General features: G+C 51.2%; 1 protein-coding gene across 3 annotated transcripts in view; it reads left to right on the top strand.

Annotated features, from left to right (window-relative positions):
* Positions 1-14,081, top strand: part of LOC137372248 (hyccin 2-like) — a 58,554-nt gene extending 44,473 nt beyond the window's left edge. For 2 of the 3 annotated variants that reach the window (XM_068035934.1, XM_068035933.1), the window contains exons 8-12: positions 3,988-4,104; positions 5,028-5,115; positions 5,453-5,612; positions 6,031-6,189; positions 11,986-14,081. In XM_068035934.1, the coding sequence (XP_067892035.1) occupies positions 3,988-4,104; positions 5,028-5,115; positions 5,453-5,612; positions 6,031-6,189; positions 11,986-12,554 (1,093 nt within the window). In that variant the 3' untranslated portion in view covers positions 12,555-14,081. The remainder of the gene's footprint in view (positions 1-3,987; positions 4,105-5,027; positions 5,116-5,452; positions 5,613-6,030; positions 6,190-11,985) is intronic. The other variant, XM_068035935.1, reaches the window with a different exon arrangement.
* The last annotated feature ends 5,584 nt before the right edge of the window (positions 14,082-19,665 follow it).

Genomic DNA, 19,665 nt, shown 5'->3' with positions numbered 1-19,665 from the left:
GGCAAGGCTAGAAAGCCTGAACTCCTAAGGCTAGTGGCCAACCATTTTTCCCTTGAATCCAAAGAAGCAGAAGCAGCGTTAGAAACAGAATTCGACAGGGTATTTTTGGCAAAGATACAATTGGAACAGAGGAAACATGAATTTGAGGAAAGGGAAAAAGAGAGAGAGGCAGGAGAGGGAGAAAGAGAGGGCCTTCCAAAAGGAACGTGAAGAAAATGATAGGCAGGAGAGAGAGAGAGAAATAATATTCCGGAAAGAATCCGAAGAGAGAGAGCTGAAGCAGCTTGAGTTAACTAGGGGGCGACAGCATAACCGTAGTGAAAGCATGGCCAATATGGAGGAGCACAATTCAGGGCTGGGTACGAGATTGCTAAAACTCACTCAATTAATTCCAGACTTCAATGAGGAAGATGTGGAAGCGTTCTTTGTTTCGTTTGAGAAACTGGCAAGGCAGCTAAAATGGCCAGCTGAGACCTGGTCTCTCTTATTGCAAGGCAAACTAACCGAAAATCCCCATGAGGTTTATTCCTTGTTGCCAGATGAAAGTTCAACAAATTATGAACTGACCAAAATTGCTATCCTCAGGGTATATGAATTAATACCCGAAGCCTACCGCCAAACGTTTAGAACCCTCAAAAAGCAAGCCAATCAAAGTTATCTGGAATTTGAAAGAAGCAAGCAGCTGGTTTTTGACCAGTGGCTGAGGGCTTTAAAAATACAACTTTTCTATGAGACTCTCAGAGAAGTAATCCTGTTAGAGGAATTTAAAAACTCTCTCCCATTCTCAATAAAAACTCATGTTGAGGAGCAATGGGTTCAGGGAGCCCGGCAAGTGGCCGTTCTGGCTGATGAGTTTGCTTTAATTTATAAGTTGGCTTCCCAGGGGAGAACCTTTCCTAATCACCCCTACAAATCTGAAAAGGACAAAGGGTGGGAAGGTGATATCTGCCCAGGCAGTCCTGGAAGAGAAAGGAAAGCAGAAGACACAGGGGGCCCTCCTCCAGCCAAAATGAAAGGTACTGTGAGCAAGAGTGAGACCCGGAGACCTGTGTGCTTCCATTGTAATAAAGCAGGGGATTTAAAAGCTGACTGCTGGAAACTAAAGGGAAACCGGTAGGGTTAATCAGGGCACACCTGCTCAGCGAAGACGAGGGCCGGATGGAAAACACAGAACAACCTGTCTCTTTGCTGTTTAACTCTGTGACTCTATGACTCTAACAAGCTGTGGCTTTAACTGCAGTAAGAGTGCAACCCAGGAAGCTTACTACGGCCAGTGCAGGAAATGTTAATAGGATTCCTGAAGGTTATCAGGGTTTTGTATTTGAAGGAAAAGTAACCCCATATCCCTCGAGTGGGGCAAGCAAGCCAATAGTGATTCTCAGGGACACAGGGGCCACCAGTTCCCTTTTACTGGAAAAAGGCCTGACCTTCCCCCAGAGAGTGCAGTGGACACCAAAATGATGCTGAATGGTATTGGAGGGCAGTGTATGCCAGTACCTGTACACCGCCCTGGAGTGCGACCTAGTTTCGGGACCGGTGACTGTAGGGATTGTCCCTAGTGTGCCTGTGGACAGGGTTGACCTACTCCTAGGTAATGATCTGGTAGGGTTGAAGGTGGTAGCCCCCCCCCCCCCCCCCCCAACAGCAGTGAAAGAAAGACCGCAGGAGGTCAGAGATACAGGGCAGTGGCAGGAGACGGTCCCCTGCAGTTTCCCTGAATGTGTAGTGGATCAGGCCATGATCAAACCAGCTCCCCCCCCCCACCCAGAGGAGACTCTATTGGCACTGCAGGCAGATGACCATGAGGTCTGCCTGTCCGAGACTTTCTTTGGAAAGTTAGGAGACCCAGGGAATTAATTAAATGAATTTTCCCTAGCTGAGGCTCAGTGAGCCGACCCAGTATTGCGAGAGTTAGCACAGGCTGCCCAGTCTGAAAGTGAAGTAGAGGGAGTCCCTGACTGCTACTGTTTAAAGAATGAGGTACTGTACATACTCTGTAATGAAATACGCCAGTTTTCTTCAAATTGCATTTCATTCCCCTGGGTGTGGAGGTGTCCGGCAAACCCCCCACCTGCCAAGAATGAAGCACACATTATTTCACCACATGAACAGTTAAACTTAAAATTGCAAGCCCCTGACTGGAAAGACATTTGAATAGTAACAGACAGTGTTGGAACAATGGGGACCCAGTCGTTGCTTCCCTAATACCCAGAAGAAGTTTTAGTCACATGAAATGGGCTGTTGCAGAGGCTGGAACTGAGAGAATTTTAAATTGGAGGAAACAGGATTTGAACTCAAAGCTCCTGGTTTGAGAATATCTCTCTCCTGTCTGCCCTTATCTCGCTCACACCAGCTTCGGAAACCATTGAAGACACGAGAACCTCAAAGAGAGAAAAGTCTCCTACTGTTGAACAAGGTTTAAGAAGAATACTGGGCCCCAATGAAAAGTAGGAGCTGCTGACAATCAAAGACTCTACAGTGAGCTGGAACCACAGAAACAGTAACCAGAAACCCCCTTCAGAGTCTGCCTCAAACCTTTCACCTTATATTTTCCGCTCCTGTTTTTTTGTCCCTATCTGCATGTGTGTATTGTATGTGCATGCTAGCATGGGCACATCGTATATCCGTAGCCATTAACCGTATGAGAGTTTAAGTTTGTTTAATAAGTTTCACTTTCCTTCTTTAAACCGAAGAAAGCCTGTTTATGCTTGTTTCTTTGCCTTATAATTGGAAAGCTGTGAAGAAGGATTCACAAAGGGGGAGCTCAAAACACAGTGTGTTTAAAAATAATATCCTGGTACAATAAGACCAGGTGACGACAGTAACAGACCCCGAGACACCTTTTGCACCCGGTCATAACAACCTCTCAAAGCACTTTACCAGCGAACAAAGTTCTTTTGAAGTGCAGTCACTGTTGTAATGTAGGAAACGCGGCAGCCAATTTTTGCAAAGCAAGATCCCACACACCGCAATGTGAGAATGGCCAGATAATCTGTTTTAGTGATGTTGGTTTCAAGAGATCATTATTGGCCAGCATACCGGGAAGAACTCCCCTGTTCTTCCAAATAGCGCCACAGGATCTTTTATGTCCACCTGAATGGGCAGATGGAGCCTCAGTTTAACTTCCGAAAGATGGCACGTCCGACAGTGCAGCACTCCCTCAGTGCTGCATTGAGAGTGTCGGCCTAGGCATTCTATTCTATGATTATGTGTTGCATTCTCTGGAAAGGGACTTGAACCCACGACCTTCTGACTCAGAGGCGAGAATGCTCCCGCTGAGCCACAACTGACCCAGTTGATTTGAGTTTTCTGCACCATCTCCAAGCTCCCATTTCTATTTGTTGTCCTGATGCATTCTGGGTTGACATCTAACGTTCAGTTTTCAAAGTGATTTGTGGGGAAGAGTAATAGCATTAACATTCATCTTGTAAAGTGAAATGTCAGGGCAGTTAAATTTTCATGAAATCCATGGAGCAGAGGTGTGGTGTGAGATGAAGACTCAGCAATACTACAGGATGAAGCACATTAGTTCAGAGTCCTGCAAGGCTGTTTTGGTGGGTTTGTACAGGATGATGGGCCAAATGGGGAAAGGGCAGGGCAATGGGACTGAATGGGTGTGAGATCTCGGAGAAGGCACAGGAGTGACTGGGAATAGACCCCCCCCCCCCCCCCCCCCCTCTGCTGTAAAGTTGTGTGATTCATTGTGACTGCTGGCAGTTGGGAACAGGTCCCCGCTTAGATTAACAAATGAAATAAACATTGCACCCAGAGCCATCCTGATCTGTAATCCCTCAGGCTCAGCTACTCCCTGGATAAACCCGATGGGCCTTTTGTCCTGGTTTTATACAAATATTTACTGAACTGTGGCTTCTATCCTGGTCCACTTTGTGTTGACAAAAGTTCTGCATTTAATAGTCACAATTGAGTGAATCTGTTGTCGCAGAGTTAGATGCTGTTTTCTAAAATCCGCCTGTTCTCTGCCAATAGGTTGTGTATTACAGGGTTTCCACGACAGCGGAAGAAGATGTGGAATGAGACTTGTGGTCGGGTCATGCTGGACCCAGAGTTTATGGTGCAGCTGTTGACAGGTGTCTATCATACAATGTAAGTAGGAAGGGTTGTGTTTGTACTGTCAGATACCATCTGTCACTTAGTTGTTAGTGTAGTTATCATCAGTAAATCCATTGTTAAAAGTCCTCTCTGTTTGCTCTCGAGCTTTGCCATTACAATGAGGTAGTTTCCATGTTGGTGCATAGAGTGTGAACGTGGGGTCAGATCATGGCTCCAACTCCCCAGCCCCACTGAAATGCCCAGTAGCTACGCTCCCACTCCTGAATGGCACAGCCCTGCCTTTCCCTACCCTCACAGTCGCAGTGAGATCTCGGTCAGCTGCACTTGCCTTGTTCCAACCTCTTCTCATGCGCGCTATAGTGGCAGTATTACTGTTACCTCTGGAGTCCCCCTTATAGAATGGTTACAGCAGAAGGAGGCCATTTGGCCCTTCATGTCCGTGCCGACTCTCAAGAGCAATGCAGCTGGTCCCATTCCCCTTAGTCTCACTCCTCCAGCCTTTCCCTGTAGCCCTTCAAATTATTTTTCTTGATAATGATCCAATTATGAATAATAATTGAAAGTCATGATTGAATCTGCCTCCACCACACTCTCAGGCAGTGCCTTCCAGATCCTAACCACTCGTTCAAAAAAGTTTTTCCTCATACTGCCTTTGGTTCTTTTGCCATTCACCTTAAATCAGTGTCCTTTGGTTCTCGACCTTTCCGCCAGTGATATCCCTTGGCGATATCAACCGCAGCAACGGAGTCAGGTTCAACATGTAGGCTGATGAAGCCCAGCTCTGCCTCACCAGCTCCTGTCTCGATCCCTCCACTGCCTGTGGTGTAGAGGTTGTGCGGATTTGGTGGTGTGCAGTGGGGAAATGGAGTGCGGGGAGGCGTTTGAATTGATGGTGATTTCGCTCTGCCAGTAGTGGACGTGTTCTTGGAGTTTTCCTCTTTTCATTTTTTCCACAGATACAATGGAGAGTGGGAACTAGGCCAGGAGGCACTGGAGGACCTCATGTACCGGGCACAGTTAGAGCTGTACTCACAGCCACTGCTGGTAAGTCAGTTACTGTGTGCAAAACTCACTGGCTAGCTATATCCACACCACAGTGGGGTGTCCCAGACCTTCCTGTGACAGGTGTTGCAGTACTGTCTGTGTTACAGTAATACTTCAGTGGCTGTAAAGTGCTTTCGGACATTCCTGAGGTCATAAAGGCACTATATAAATGCAAGTCATTTTTTCTGCTACATTCCTGTCTGTTACACTAACATTAATACCAGTTTAAACGTGTGGCACTAATTTGGTGTTCAGACACGTGCAATATGAATAAATTGCAGCTCCTTGTTAACATACCTTCGCAGTTCCCACATTGACTTTGTTTCTTTTTTTACAGGTTGCTAATGCGATGAAGAGCTCACTGCCCTTTGATGCTCCCGAGATTTCCAGGGTGGGTCGGAAGTGCCTACAGGTGGAGGTGACGCCAACGATACCCAGGATATCCCGGACTGCCATTACCACTGCTTCAATACGAAGGCACCGCTGGAAGAGAGAAGGTAAGCAGCTGGGGAAATTTTCATATTTGATCTTTGAGCTACTTTGGATGCAAAACATTAGTTTCCCAATGTGGTTCATTTCCTGCAGTCTGTCTTCTGTCATATCAAAAATGGTAATGCTGTGCTGCTGCTCTTTTTAAAAAAAAAATAACAAATTCCACTTTCTTTCAATTTGAAAGCAAAATCTACCAAGTAGTGCATAGGCCCCTCTGCCTGGGCAGAGCTGTACTCAGGGTCTGTGCCTCTATCTGGTGCCGGCATTATCATTGTTCTGAGCTCTGTTGATTTTCCCCGTTGATGTATGCTCTGCTGTCTCCACCCATGTACTGTGTAATCTTCAGGCTGTCTTTCCACCCCCGGCTTGCAGCAGGACCTGCTGGATGGGGGAAAACACTAAATGTTTTGTGTTGAATCCCAGATTGTATAGACCTCACTGTTGATGCTGAGCCAAGTGACCCCACCTCCCTAACCCGTGACTTGACTGAATCGGCTGGAGAGCGCAAGAGGAATGGGGAGGGGACACGAGCATCCCCCTGGCGCAGTCAGCAGGAACCAGCTTCAATGGCCACAGCAGAGGGTAGGCCTGAGTTGAGGAGGGAGGGATCAGTGAGGATGCTGGAAGATAGCCATGGCTGCTTTCCATCCCAGTGGCTGTATCCACTATCCCAGGGTGTGTTAATGCATTCCTCCCATTGCTAGCAGCAGGTCAAGTAGTATCATTCTTGCTGTGCTGGGACCAGATCCCCCTTTTTACAAACACGTACACTCTCCTGCTGCGATGAAAAAGCATGGCAAAGGGCAATCCAATGTTCAGCTTCGAAAGCTCTCCAATGAGGCCGCGCTCGTTGACTGCATGTTCTCTCTCCTGCATCTTCCCCCACCCCAGCCTCTCACCCTGCCTGTTCCTTTGCGGAGTACCCTCTCCCCTGGCTTTTCATTGTAGTTCTTTGCAATGTAATTCACAATGAGGAATCGAAGCAAAGTTACCAAGAACAATTTGTTTCAATAAAACACAAATGCTGGAAGTGCTGATTGAAGCCAGTCAGCCCTCCCCATCCTCAATCCTAAACTCTTCCTACCCACCCCCACCATCCTCTGACCCGTCCTCCTGCCTCTTTTCAACATGCCTCACCCCCCCACCCCACCCCCACTGTGCTCACGCTGGTTACAGATCCAGAGATATTGGACACTCGAGTTCTTCACCCAGACTCGTCGGAATCTGCACAGCGAGTATTGACATGAAATTCAGCTGGGGGCAGTCACAGCCTGACCTTATCCAGCACTGCACACAATCATGCAGGAGACAATGGGCAGTGATCAATAGCAGGGACCCATGGGCAGTGCGTGGAGATGGTCGGTGATTGGGCAGCGTGTGGAGACGGTCAGTGACTGGGCAGCGCACAGTGATGTTTGGTGATTGGGCAGTGCGCGGAGAAGGTCGGTGATTGGGCAGTGCGCGGAGAAGGTCGGTGATTGGGCAGTGCGCGGAGACGGTCGGTGATTGGGCAGTGCGCGGAGACGGTCGGTGATTGGACAGTGCGCGGAGACGGTCGGTGATTGGACAGTGCGCGGAGACGGTCGGTGATTGGACAGTGCGCGGAGACGGTCGGTGATTGGACAGTGCGCGGAGACGGTCGGTGATTGGACAGTGCGCGGAGACGGTCGGTGATTGGACAGTGCGCGGAGACGGTCGGTGACGGGGGCAGTGCGCGGAGACGGTCGGTGACGGGCGCAGTGCGCGGAGCCGGTCGGTGACGGGGGCAGTGCGCGGAGCCGGTCGGTGACGGGGGCAGTGCGCGGAGCCGGTCGGTGACGGGGGCAGTGCGCGGAGCCGGTCGGTGACGGGGGCAGTGCGCGGAGCCGGTCGGTGACGGGGGCAGTGCGCGGAGCCGGTCGGTGACGGGGGCAGTGCGCGGAGACGGTCGGTGACGGGGGCAGTGCGCGGAGCCGGTCGGTGACGGGGGCAGTGCGCGGAGAGGGTCGGTGATTGGGCAGTGCGCGGAGAAGGTCGGTGATTGGACAGTGCGCGGAGACGGTCGGTGACGGGGGCAGTGCGCGGAGCCGGTCGGTGACGGGGGCAGTGCGCGGAGAAGGTCGGTGATTGGGCAGTGCGCGGAGAAGGTCGGTGATTGGACAGTGCGCGGAGTCGGTCGGTGATTGGACAGTGCGCCGAGCCTGTCGGTGACGGGGGCAGTGCGCCGAGCCGGTCGGTGACGGGGGCAGTGCGCGGAGCCGGTCGGTGACGGGGGCAGTGCGCGGAGCCGGTCGGTGACGGGGGCAGTGCGCGGAGCCGGTCGGTGACGGGGGCAGTGCGCGGAGCCGGTCGGTGACGGGGGCAGTGCGCGGAGCCGGTCGGTGACGGGGGCAGTGCGCGGAGCCGGTCGGTGACGGGGGCAGTGCGCGGAGCCGGTCGGTGACGGGGGCAGTGCGCGGAGCCGGTCGGTGACGGGGGCAGTGCGCGGAGCCGGTCGGTGACGGGGGCAGTGCGCGGAGCCGGTCGGTGAAGGGGCAGTGTGTGGAAACAGTGGGTGACAGGGGCAGTGTGTGGAGATGGTCAGTGATTGGACAACGTGCAGAGATGGTCGGTGACTGGGGCGGTACGCAGAGATGGTCGGTGACGGGGGCGGCGTGTGAAGACGGTCGGTGACGGGGGCGGCGTGTGAAGACGGTCGGTGATGGGGCATTGCATTGAGACGGTCGGTGATTGGGCATTGCGTGGAGACGGTCGGTGATTGGGCTGTGCGTGGAGACGGTCGGTGATTGAGCAGTGCGTGGAGACGGTCGGTGATTGGGCAGTGCGTGGAGACGGGCTGCGCGCGGAGACGGTCGGTGATGTGGGCAGCGCGCGGCGACGGTCGGTGACTGGGCAGCGCGCGGCGACGGTCGGTGACTGGGCAGCGCGCGGCGACGGTCGGTGACTGGGCAGCGCGCGGCGACGGTCGGTGACTGGGCAGCGCGCGGAGACGGTCGGTGACTGGGCAGCGCGCGGCGACGGTCGGTGACGGGGGCAGCGCGCAGCGGCGGTCGGTGATGGGAGACTGCGAAAGAGGTTTGAGCTGCTTCCTTCGAGCATTTCTTTGGGAAGGGGGCTTTGGGTGACACAGAATTAACTTTAAAAACTTTGATTTAAATATATTTCCTGAGAATTTAGTTCAAAGTTAAACTGACTATGCTCCTCATTATATAAAAACGAAAACAGGTGGTAAGTTTAAAAGCAAATGTTCCCCTGCAGACCTGTGCTCGGAGGAGGGGTGTTAGGAAAGGTCCAGCCTGCTCCAGTTTAGTCAGATTCCTAGGTGCACTGGGTGTCTGTTGCTGGATGTGGAAGCTCGAGTCTCCACAATATGATATTGAATGCTTTGTTGTTTGCCCATGTGTGCGTGCTTCTCTTCGCTGTGCTAGTGCTTCATTTACACTGTTTGAATGCATGGGCAGGGTATGAAACTGGTTGAGGGGAGAATGCTGGATTGCTTAGCCTATCTCTGTTTAGCGCCAACTTTCAATGTTGAAATGAGTGTGTTTGACTGGGTGTTAATCTGGTTTTGGTGATTCATTGTCTTGTGGACTTCGCAGAGGCAGCCTTAAAATTGAAACCTGGCTGAGTACTTCCATCGTGCTAAGATTATCTGCACCGCAGTATCAACCTGAGCTTGAGAGGAAATGTTCTGTATTTGGGTGCTATGACAAAAACCAGACATTAAATGCAAGCAAAACCCTTCAGAATTTTTTTTAACTTCCCTCAAAAGGAGACTGTGCTGTCAACTTGGAAATAATGTTGTTCTTAGATTCATGCTGGCACTGAGGTTGTTAAATCCAAGAGTTGAATTAATGGACTCTATTCCAAGGAGTGGGCTGGAGGAGAACATGGGCAGTTGTTGACTGAGAAATGGTCAGCATGGACTGTGAGTGAAGGCGGATCACTCCCTTGCAAACCTCCTCATTCCTTGGAAAATGTTGCAGATGAAGTAGCTCGTGGAACTCCCTGTAAAATAATTTATTTGGAGATCCAGAATGCTTTTATTGATGTGCAACATGAAAGGCTTCAAATTAACCTAAAAAATGATTTGAGTAAAAGAACAAACTTGCATTTCATGACCTCAGGACATCCCAAAGCACTTTTAAAGTGTGGTCCCTGTTGTACTGTCGGGAAGCACCAGACAATTGATGCAGAGAAAGCTCCCACAAACAGAAATGTGATAATGACCAAATAACCTGTTTTAATGATGTTGATTAAGGGGAAAATATTAGCCAGGACACTGGGGAGAACTCCCCTGCTTTATTTCAAAATAGTGCCATGGAATCTTTTTACCTCCACCAAGGGGGCAGACAGGACCTCCGATGAACGTCTCATCTGAAAGGGGGCGCTTCCGACTGCAGCACCCTCTCAGTACAGCACTGGAGTGTCTGCCTGGTTTGTGGGCTCACATCTCTGAAGTGGGACTTGAACCCATGACCTGGCCCAAACTTGTGGCTGCTTCAAAAGCGGGCTCAAAGTACATACATATGAGAAAAGTGATATAAAAAGTGCTGTTCTGATGAAAAGTCATAGACCTGAAAACGTTAACTCTGCTTCTCTCTCCACAGATGCTGCCTGACCTGCTGAGTATTTCCAGAACTTTTTGTTTTTATTTCAGATTTCCAGCATCTGCAGTATTTTGCTTTGATTTGAGAAGAGTGATGTTAGACTGGAAGAGGGGTTGAGTGGATTCCCTTGGCCACTAATCTACATAAACTAACTAACTTTTCAGATTTCCTAGTCAGACGAAAGTCGGAAGAGCAGTAGAGACAGAGGGTGCAGCTAGGGATTTGCAGGATGGAGGAATCAAGTATTCTGAGTAGACCAAAATGGATGCAACCTCGTGATGCATCTCTGCAACCGCTCTGGAACATCATTGTTGCCCGATGTGGGAGCCAAAGCTGGAGCCAGTTAGATGGTGCGTAGTGAGATGCCTATCAACCCTGAGTGCAGGGCCCCTAATTCTAGACCAGGATTGTCCAACATAAGGCCCGTGGGCCAGGATCCAGCCTACCAAAGGTTTCTATCCGGCCTGCGGATGTAAACTGTACCAGGGTCATCCCTCTCCCTTGCCAGGGCTCTGTGACTGGAGGGGCAGAGAGAGAGAAAGGGGTGGGGCAGAGAGAGAGAAAGAGAGGGGGAATAGAGAGAGAGAGGGGGCATTGAGAGTGACAGAGAGAGAGAGAGGGGGGATAAAGAGAGAGGGGCAGAGAGAGAAAGAGTGATCAAGATCACTCCTGACAGAATGACACCTATCCCGAATACTCCACATCACTACAAGAAGTGTGCGGGCAAATATGACTACTTGTGCAAGCAAAAAAATGCTAGGTATCTCATTAAATCAGTGCCCAATATAGTCAATAAATTAATCTTCTCATTTAAAGCTGCTTCACAAAAATGTACATTTGTTGCTGTTTTGATTAATAGTAAAATATATTTTAATGCCTTTATCTTTCTGAAATTGTCTCACCGGCCTTCCATGTAAGACAAGAATTGTGATGTTGCCCCTTACTCATAAAGGTTGGACAACCCTGTTCTAGACTTTACCAAGAAATGCTTCCTCAAAGCCTCCTGTCTTCTGTTTCCCACCTCACACTGTGTTCTTCAGTGACAAGTCATTGTCCCGATTCCCTTTCAGTTCAGTTACCTAGAATGGCACAGATCTTGAGGTACCTTGGCCGTGTGTACCAAACTCTTTCTCCCTATTAGATGACGCCTGGTATTTCTGTGCCCCTTCACTTACCTAAATCAACTTTGCCACTTATGAATCAACTCCTCAGGGCGAACCCTTGAGCACATTTTCGTCCATAAATTCATCGACCTCTCAGTGATTCCCTTCTCCAAACTGTTAGTAAATTTAGTCAACAGTGAAGGACCCTGTGCAGAGCCCAGGGAAACCCGACTTGCCACTCGGCCGAATCTAAATCCTTCCTGTTGATGATCTCCCTCAATCCGTCACAATTGACAACATCCTACAGCCGTCTGTGCGGAACTGTTTCAGGTTTCTGTCCAAATTCGAATCAACACTACCCACTCAGCTCCCTTCATCCAGTCTGTTAGGACTACTTCTTTAAAACCTATCTCTGGCTAGGCTTTTGGTCAAGTGTCCAAATATCTCTATGTAGCTCAGTGTTGTGTTTTATTTGATAACTGTGATCTTGTGAAGCACCTGGGGACATTTTACTGCATTAAAGCTGCTACAGAAATGCAAGTTGTTGTTGTATATGTAAGGGAGTGAGTGCTGGAGTTTTGGTATGTGTGTGTATCTTGATGCAGTGGCTCTGTCTGGGAAATTGCTCAACTTGGGTAGCTTCCTGCGAGTGACTAATCCCTGAACCGCTGTTTGTTGTTTCGCAGACCGGCACAGTGCGGCTGGGGGAGAGGATACTGTCCACCTCACTGACGCAGACGAGGGATTTTCATCGGGGGCTTCCAGCATCAGCCAGCCAAGCGGGCCAAAGAGCAGCAGCCTGAAGAAAGGTCCCAGCAGCCTGATGGGCAGAGATAGAGACCAGGCAGTGTTGTCCAAGGTTGAGGGGCAAGCTGAGTGCAGCCAGGACACAGGCAGTCGAAAGCTGGCGCCAACCCGCTCTGCCCCAGACGCAATGGAGCTAACTCCCGTGAAGAAACACCTGCTGATTGCGAGCGGTCAGCCTGTGCCGGCGACAGCAGCAGCAGCTGTGGGCCTGGTGCGGACAGCCAGCACCTCCTCCACCAAGTCCTTCGATCGGGTGAACGGGTGTCAGGCCTTGGATGGGAGCTCCAACCTGGCACATGGTAACGCCAACCGGTTTTCTACCATCAGCCTTCAGGAGGAGCGGCTAGGCCGAGGGGGCGAGGCCAAGGACCTGCTCTCCCCGGGAGCTCCTCTTACTAAACAATCCCGATCACCCAGCTTCAACATGCAGCTTATTTCCCAGGTGTAGGCAGTCACTGCCCCCTCCTCCCCAATCACTATCATTTGGGTATCCCTTTTTTAACTCCATTCTCTCTCTGGGAGGTGTTCTTCCTGCACTCCACCCCTTCTCCTCACCCCTCCAATCTCAGCCCTATAATTCCAAGTGACAATTATTGTGAGAAAAAAGAAACTATTTTGTATTGGAAGAGCAATAAAGGAGCTTGTAGGAAGCGGGCTGTGCATCCTCGCGTGTTCCCACTTAGTCCACGTGTTCCTGCACAGTCCATTCCCTCCTTCATCTTCGGGTGATGTGCAATCGGTTTAATGCTGTCCTGACGGAGGAGATTTGCTGGAACTAATCTGTTTCAATCAGACCTACCGTCACAAGCGATCCTTCGACATTCCCAGCCTGGCCTTGATTATCCCCTTCCTCTCCTGCTGCCTGGGTCTGACCCAACCCCTCCCACAGCCTATCCCTGAACCCATCCCCCAGCCTCTTGCAGCCTGGCCCTGATCTTCCTCCCCTCACCCTCCTGCAGCCTGGCCCTGATCCCCCTCCCCCTTCTAGAGCCTGGCCCTGATCCCCCTCCCACTCCCTCCTACAGTCTGGCCCTGATTCCACCTCCACCCCTCCTGCAGCCTGGCACTAATCCCCCCCCCCCACCCCCCTCCTGCAGCCTGGCACTGATTCCCACCCCCCCCTTCCTGCGGCCTGGCCCTGATTTCCCCCCCCCCCCTCCCCCCCCCACCTTCCTGCAGCCAGGCCCTGAACCCCCCTCCTGCAGCCTGGCCCTGATCTCTCCCCCCCCCCCCCCCCTTCCTGCAGCCTGGCCCCGAACCCCCCTCCTGCAGCCTGGCCCTGATTTTCCCCCCTTCCTGCAGCCTGGCCCTGAACCCCCCTCCTGCAGCCTGGCACTGATTTTCCTCCCCCCCCCCTTCCTGCAGCCTGGCCCCGAACCCCCCTTCCTGCAGCCAGGCCCCGAACCCCCCTTCCTGCAGCCTGGCCCTGATCGCCCCCTCCTGCAGCCTGGCACTGATTTTCCTCCCCCCCCCCTTCCTGCAGCCTGGCCCCGAACCCCCCTTCCTGCAGCCAGGCCCCGAACCCCCCTTCCTGCAGCCTGGCCCTGATCGCCCCCTCCTGCAGCCTGGCCCTGAACCCCCCTCCTGCAGCCTGGCACTGATTTTCCTCCCTCCTACAGCCTGGCCCTGATCCCCCTCCCTCCTGCAGCCTGGCACTGATTTCCCCCCCTTCCTGCAGCCTGGCCCTGATCCCCCTCCCTCCTACAGCCTGGCCCTGATTTCCCCCCCTTCCTGCAGCCTGGCCCTGATCCCCCTCCCTCCTACAGCCTGGCCCTGATTTCCCCCCCCTTCCTGCAGCCTGGCCCTGATCCCCCTCCCTCCTACAGCCTGGCCCTGATTTCCCCCCCTTCCTGCAGCCTGGCCCTGATTTCCCCACCCCCCCCTCCCCTTCTGCAGCCTGGCCCTGATTCCCCACCCCCCCTCCCCTTCTGCAGCCTGGCCCTGATTCTCCACCCCCCCTCCCCTTCTGCAGCCTGGCCCTGATTCTCCACCCCCCCCCCCCCCTCTTCCTGCAGCCTGGCCCTGATTTCCCCCCCCCACCCCCCTTCCTGCAGCCTGGCCCTGATTCCCCACCCCCCCTCCCCTTCCTGCAGCCTGGCCCTGATTCCACCCCCCCCCTCCCCTTCTGCAGCCGGGCCCTGATTTCCCCCCCGCGCCCTCCCCTTCCTGCAGCCTGGCCCTGATTTTCCCCCCCCTCCCCTTCCTGCAGCCTGGCCCTGATTCCCCACCCCCCCCTCCCCTTCTGCAGCCTGGCCCTGATTCTCTTCCCCCCCCCCCCCCCCCCCGCCCCTCCCTTCCTTCCTGCAGCCTGGCCCTGATTCCACCCCCCCTCCCCTTCTGCAGCCTGGCCCTGATTTCCCCCCCCACCCCCCTTCCTGCAGCCTGGCCCTGGTCCCCCTCCCCCTCCCTCCTGGCCCTGATCCCCCTCTCTCCGAGAACCTGGCCCTGACCCCCTCCCCCTCCCTCCTGTGCAGCCTGGCCCTGATCCCCCCTCCCACCCCCTGGCCCATTTTCTTTAGAACGTACTTTGCTGCCTTCAGAAAGGCCCAAACATTCTTCTGCTCACACTTACCGGAATACATTTATTAAAGGAACAAAAGCAGAAAATGTCCCTCACCAAAGAAAGATTGTATTGCCACAAGCAGGGAGCGTCTCTAAAGGATCACTGATAAACAGAGTGTTTCTAAAAGTGCTCTGTGAAACATAGCCAGGAGTGTCCCGAAAGAAGCACTGATAAATTGAGCAGGGAACATTTTTAAAGAAGCACTGAAACATAGGGAGCGTCTCTCAAGGAGCACTGAAAACAGGGATCAGGGAACGTCTCTAAAGAAGCACTAAAAAACAAAGTTTCTGTAAAGCTGTTAGAGCAACTCATTGAGCACAGAGCAGTGTGTGTATGCTGGAGCAATCTCAGACGTGCTCCTTGCTTAAACTCCTTATCCTTTGGGAAAAGCCCCTTTTAGTGTTTGATAACCTTGTGATGTGTATGCTCGATAATGAGTTGGAGTAGTTATCTGCGTACAGCAAAGAGACAGAACTAACTTACACAAAGGGTGGAAGTCCCTAAAATGCCTCATCCTCTGTGTGGCCACTAGTTCAAGTTACTCTGTGTCACGCGATTAATTGGACAGTGCTCCTGCTGGTTGAAAAGGACTTGTTTTCCGACCCTCAGACACCCTGTGAAATCATACCGTCATAAATGCCCTGCTGTGCCCCAGAGCTGGGGTTTGTAGCGTTAAGCAAATAATGTTCATGGAGAGCTGGGGTCATGTTCAGGACTCAAAGAAACAGCAACTGGAACTTCCTTTTATTCTGCTTCCCTTTTTGTTCTGATTTCTCCCTTGCTGCAGGTAATTGTCCTGGAGTCTCAGGCAGTGTGGCCATAGGCATTCCCCAGTAGCTATTTGTTGCCTGTGAACCTGGACAGTGAAATGACGGTGGGGGGGGGGGGGCGGGGGGGGTTGTTGTGACTGTGAGAGCCATCATGGCTCAGCATTTACATTCTCTTCCAGCACAGGTTACTGATCTCACCTCTTACCTACCCAGGGTGTGTCTGTCCATGTACCTATGTCTCTTTCTGTGTCCATGTACATGTGTATGTGTCTGTATATTCAGCACATCCTGATAGTTGCTGACACACAGTTTTCACACACACATACACGTGCCCACTTTTCCCGGGGTGCGTGGGTGGTGATGAGGGAGCTGGCTGTGGGCTCCTGTCTGTGTTCAGCACAGATCAATGCTGGCTCTGCTGCATTAACTCTGGCCCTTACTGGGTTTTGAGTGGATTGTTACAGACAATCTGATGGTGGCCTTATTGTGTGAAGGTCTTTAGTGCTTCCAGATTTCTGGGCAATGCTCGATTCACTGCATATCAAACCAAATCATTCCGCCTCCTTGTACCTCTTTCATTATAAAAAGCCACAGTGCCAGCCTCATTCCACTGAAGAGCTATCCATCAAATATAACCCCACTGTGCTCCTGGAGTCCAGATTCTGCCCCGTTTGCATTTCCTTGGGATGTGAAGCTGCTCCTGGGCCCATAGCAGAAACAGGCTGGGAACGCACATTTTAATGCAGAGAAGACGACTTTCCCATACCAGAAACAAGCATATAGTTCTCTCTGTACACTTGGGCCAGGTAATGGGTGTGATCTCTGTATAAACCCCTGGGCAGGTACAAGGATCTAGGCCATGTTCCTATGTCCAGTCTCTGTGTAAGCACTCAGATCAGTTACTGAGGGCTGCTCGTGGCTGAGATTCGGCGCTGGCTGAGTGTTTATTGGTTTCTCTCTCTGTGTCCCTCTGCCACTGAAATGTGTTTGTGTAAATTAGGATAGCACAAAGACTGCACCAGCTCCCAATCTAAGAATCCATGTGGCTCTGGCTCCAACGGCCAGGATTGGCATTTCCTCATGGGTCTTTCTCCTCAGGATTTGTGCTCCATGTTCCCTGTCAGGGAATGTTTGGGATCTTTGGGATGTACGACTTCACTGCCTCTCCTGCAGAGTACACTGCCAGGCGTGGAGAGCTCTTTCTGAACACCTGGTGACAGCTTCCAGTTTGGAGACCAACAGTGATGGAGCAGAAACACCTGAAAGTTGCTTGGCAGGTGTGGGTGGAATCGCTGCCTCTGCTGATGTTCTATAGACATTAACTTGGATTCGATTGGGCTTCAGTCTCGCCGTCACAGGCACTGGGATCAATTCTTGGTGAATGTAGTTTAGCTGTAACTGATATTGAGGTGTAAATTCCAATGATTTTTGCACATTTTGATTTTTACATTCCGTCATGGGCTGGGTTGCATGATGGCCCTGGATCTAGCTGTCCTTTTATGCTCGAATCATATTTCACGAGTGACCAAGATGACGAGCTGTGTGATCTGCTTACCCCAGGGCCCTGTTCGTTGTTCCTGCTGTGGTTGCAGGAGATTCTGAAACCTTGTGCTCCTGTCCGATCCAGCGACACGGAGTAGGTTGAATTTGGATTTAACCCAGCTGGTTAATGGGACGGTGTCCTTTTAACAATGGCCAGCTACCTCCCCGCTGCCACAAAACATGGGAAGAGCTGTGGAGCCACAGGTTTTGAACCCATTTCTCTGTGAAATTTAAACTACTGTGTGTGTTTGGTCTTCAGTCTTGGTGCTTGTGAACAGAAATTCAACTAATTTTTCCCAAAGAATGTTCTGCTGAAGCGAGAGCATGTCCAGTGAGATTAGAAAGGTGGATCTGTCTGGAATGTATGTCTAACTGCTGACTTCACTGAGGGAGGGAAGTTACTCGCCTTCCTTACCCCGTCTTAGCTGAAGTGTCGAGCAGCAGACCCACACCTAGACTCCCCACTTTTCTAAGGGCCTGTAAATTACGTCCAGACCAGAATGTTCCTGTGTTCCCGACAGATGCTCAGAGACTGGGTGCTGTATTTGGGGCAGTGGTTGGGGTGGGGTGGGGCAGAGGAGAAAAAGTGGCATCTAGCGGGAATTCAGGTGTTGACGGTTGAATCGATGCATGTAAACCTGTCATTCTTTGAACAAAAAGCTTTTTTTAAAATTAAAAATGAACTATACTGTTAATGTAAGAGATGTGAATGTGATCGCGATACTGTAAATACCTGTCACAGATTAAAGATTTTAAATGTGTAAATACAGATGTATAAATATTCAGATCAGTCTGCAAAGCAGAGAAATTATCTATCTGTAATCTCGGTACCTGGAATAAATACTGTGCTGTTTCTGGATACTCGGCTGGTCTCCTTTCTACTTGTTCTTTTATTTTCAGTTGGGTCTTTCTGCCTTGCTCGAAGCACTGCTGGCCAGACACTGAGGAAGAGAGTCTAGAGGGCATCTAATATAACATTTGGTCTTTCACGTACATTCCATGGTGCCACTCGACCCATGCGTTGTTTCCCAGTTCTGCACTTTGACTGTTTTTGTTCGGTGGTGGGGGGGGGGGGGGGGGCGCGGGTGGTGTTGGCTGCAGTTCTGTTCAGACAAGCTCCGTCAGTCATTACTGAGGTCTTTGTGCATGCAATACCACCTGGAGCAGATGTGAGAGCTTGGCACTGATGCCCTACATTCCAACATGTACCGTCTATGCTGGCACATGAGGGTTGGCCCCCTTGGATGAGGTGTGGGGGGGGGGGGGGGGGTGATGGTGGCCTGTACTTTAGTGAGAGACAGCTCCCTGTGCCACAGCCTGCCTGAGACTGACAGCAGGAACGGGCACAGCGTTCTGGCACTGTGACACACCCTAAACTGAATTGAACTTCTCTCAGTTTCCCACAGAGTACCTGTTACCTGGCACATGTGAGGAGGGCAGGCAGGTGTCTCAGTGTGACAGGAGGGTGAAAGTTGCTGGTTATTCAATGCTCAGGTGAGGGGTTGAGGTTGTTGCAGCTTGGTGCTTCCTGCCGGTTTCAAGTATCACATACCACCTGTGATTAAGGACAAACAGGATCTGCGTGGTGATGGCAAGCACAATGAACAGACAGTAGATAAAACGACAGCTGCTGGATGACGGGAGACCGAAGAGGTGGTTAACTGTGCTGGTCTGGAGGTGGTTAATGTCAGACTGATTCTGCAGCCAATGCTGTGCACTGAAATAAAACAATCATTTCCTGTAGACCCCTCAGCTCTTACCAGTGTGCACACTCATGGCCCAGGACTAGATGTGCGGCACAGCTGACATAACATCAGTTCCCATCATTCGATACTACGAAATGCAGATCACACATGGAGAAAATAATTATATTCCTCAGTGGCAGAAACTGGGATCAGTTGCTCCATATGGATCTTAGCCAATAATTAATGTGAGGTATTCAGTTCACGTATTGCATAATTATTTGGAAAATTGCTCCAGTGCATCCTGTCCACAAAAAGTGAGACAAATCCATTCCAGCCAATCAATGTACGCTTAATCATCAGCAACATGATGGAGAATGTTTTCGAAATGCTATTAAGCGGCACTTACGCACTAATGACCTGCTGAGGGCCATTAGGCTCCAGGCCTCATTATTGCCTTGGTCCAAACATGGACAAAAGAGCTAAATTCCAGACATGAAGTGAGAGTGATTGCCCTTGACATCAAGGTAGTGTTTGACCAAGTGTGACATCAAGGAGCCCTAGCAAAATTGAATTCAATGAGAATCGGGGAAATCTCTCCACCGGCTGGAGTTTTACTTAGCACAAAGGAAGATGGTTGTGGTTTCTGGAGGCCAATCATCTCAGTCCTAGGACATCACTGCAGGAATTCCTCAGGGCAGTGTCCCAGGCCCAACCATTTTCAGCTGCTTCATCAATGACCTTCCCTCCATCATAAGGTCACTTATGAGGGGATGTTCACTGATAATTGCACAGTGTTCACTTCCATTTGCAACTCCTCAGATACGGAAGCAGTCTGTCCACATGCAGCAAGATCTGGACAACATTCAGACTTGGGCTGAGACGTAGCAAGTAACATTTGTGCCATACAAGTGCAAGGCAATGACCAACAGAGAACCTAAGCACCTTCCCTTGCCCTTCAGCAGCACCACCAACACCATCTTGGAGGTTGCCACTGACCAG

The sequence above is a fragment of the Heterodontus francisci genome, chromosome 7 (genome assembly GCF_036365525.1).
Source record: "Heterodontus francisci isolate sHetFra1 chromosome 7, sHetFra1.hap1, whole genome shotgun sequence".
NCBI classification, from domain to species: Eukaryota; Metazoa; Chordata; class Chondrichthyes; order Heterodontiformes; family Heterodontidae; genus Heterodontus; species Heterodontus francisci.
Note: the sequence above shows the minus strand (reverse complement) of the source record. Positions and strands in the feature narration are given on the sequence as shown.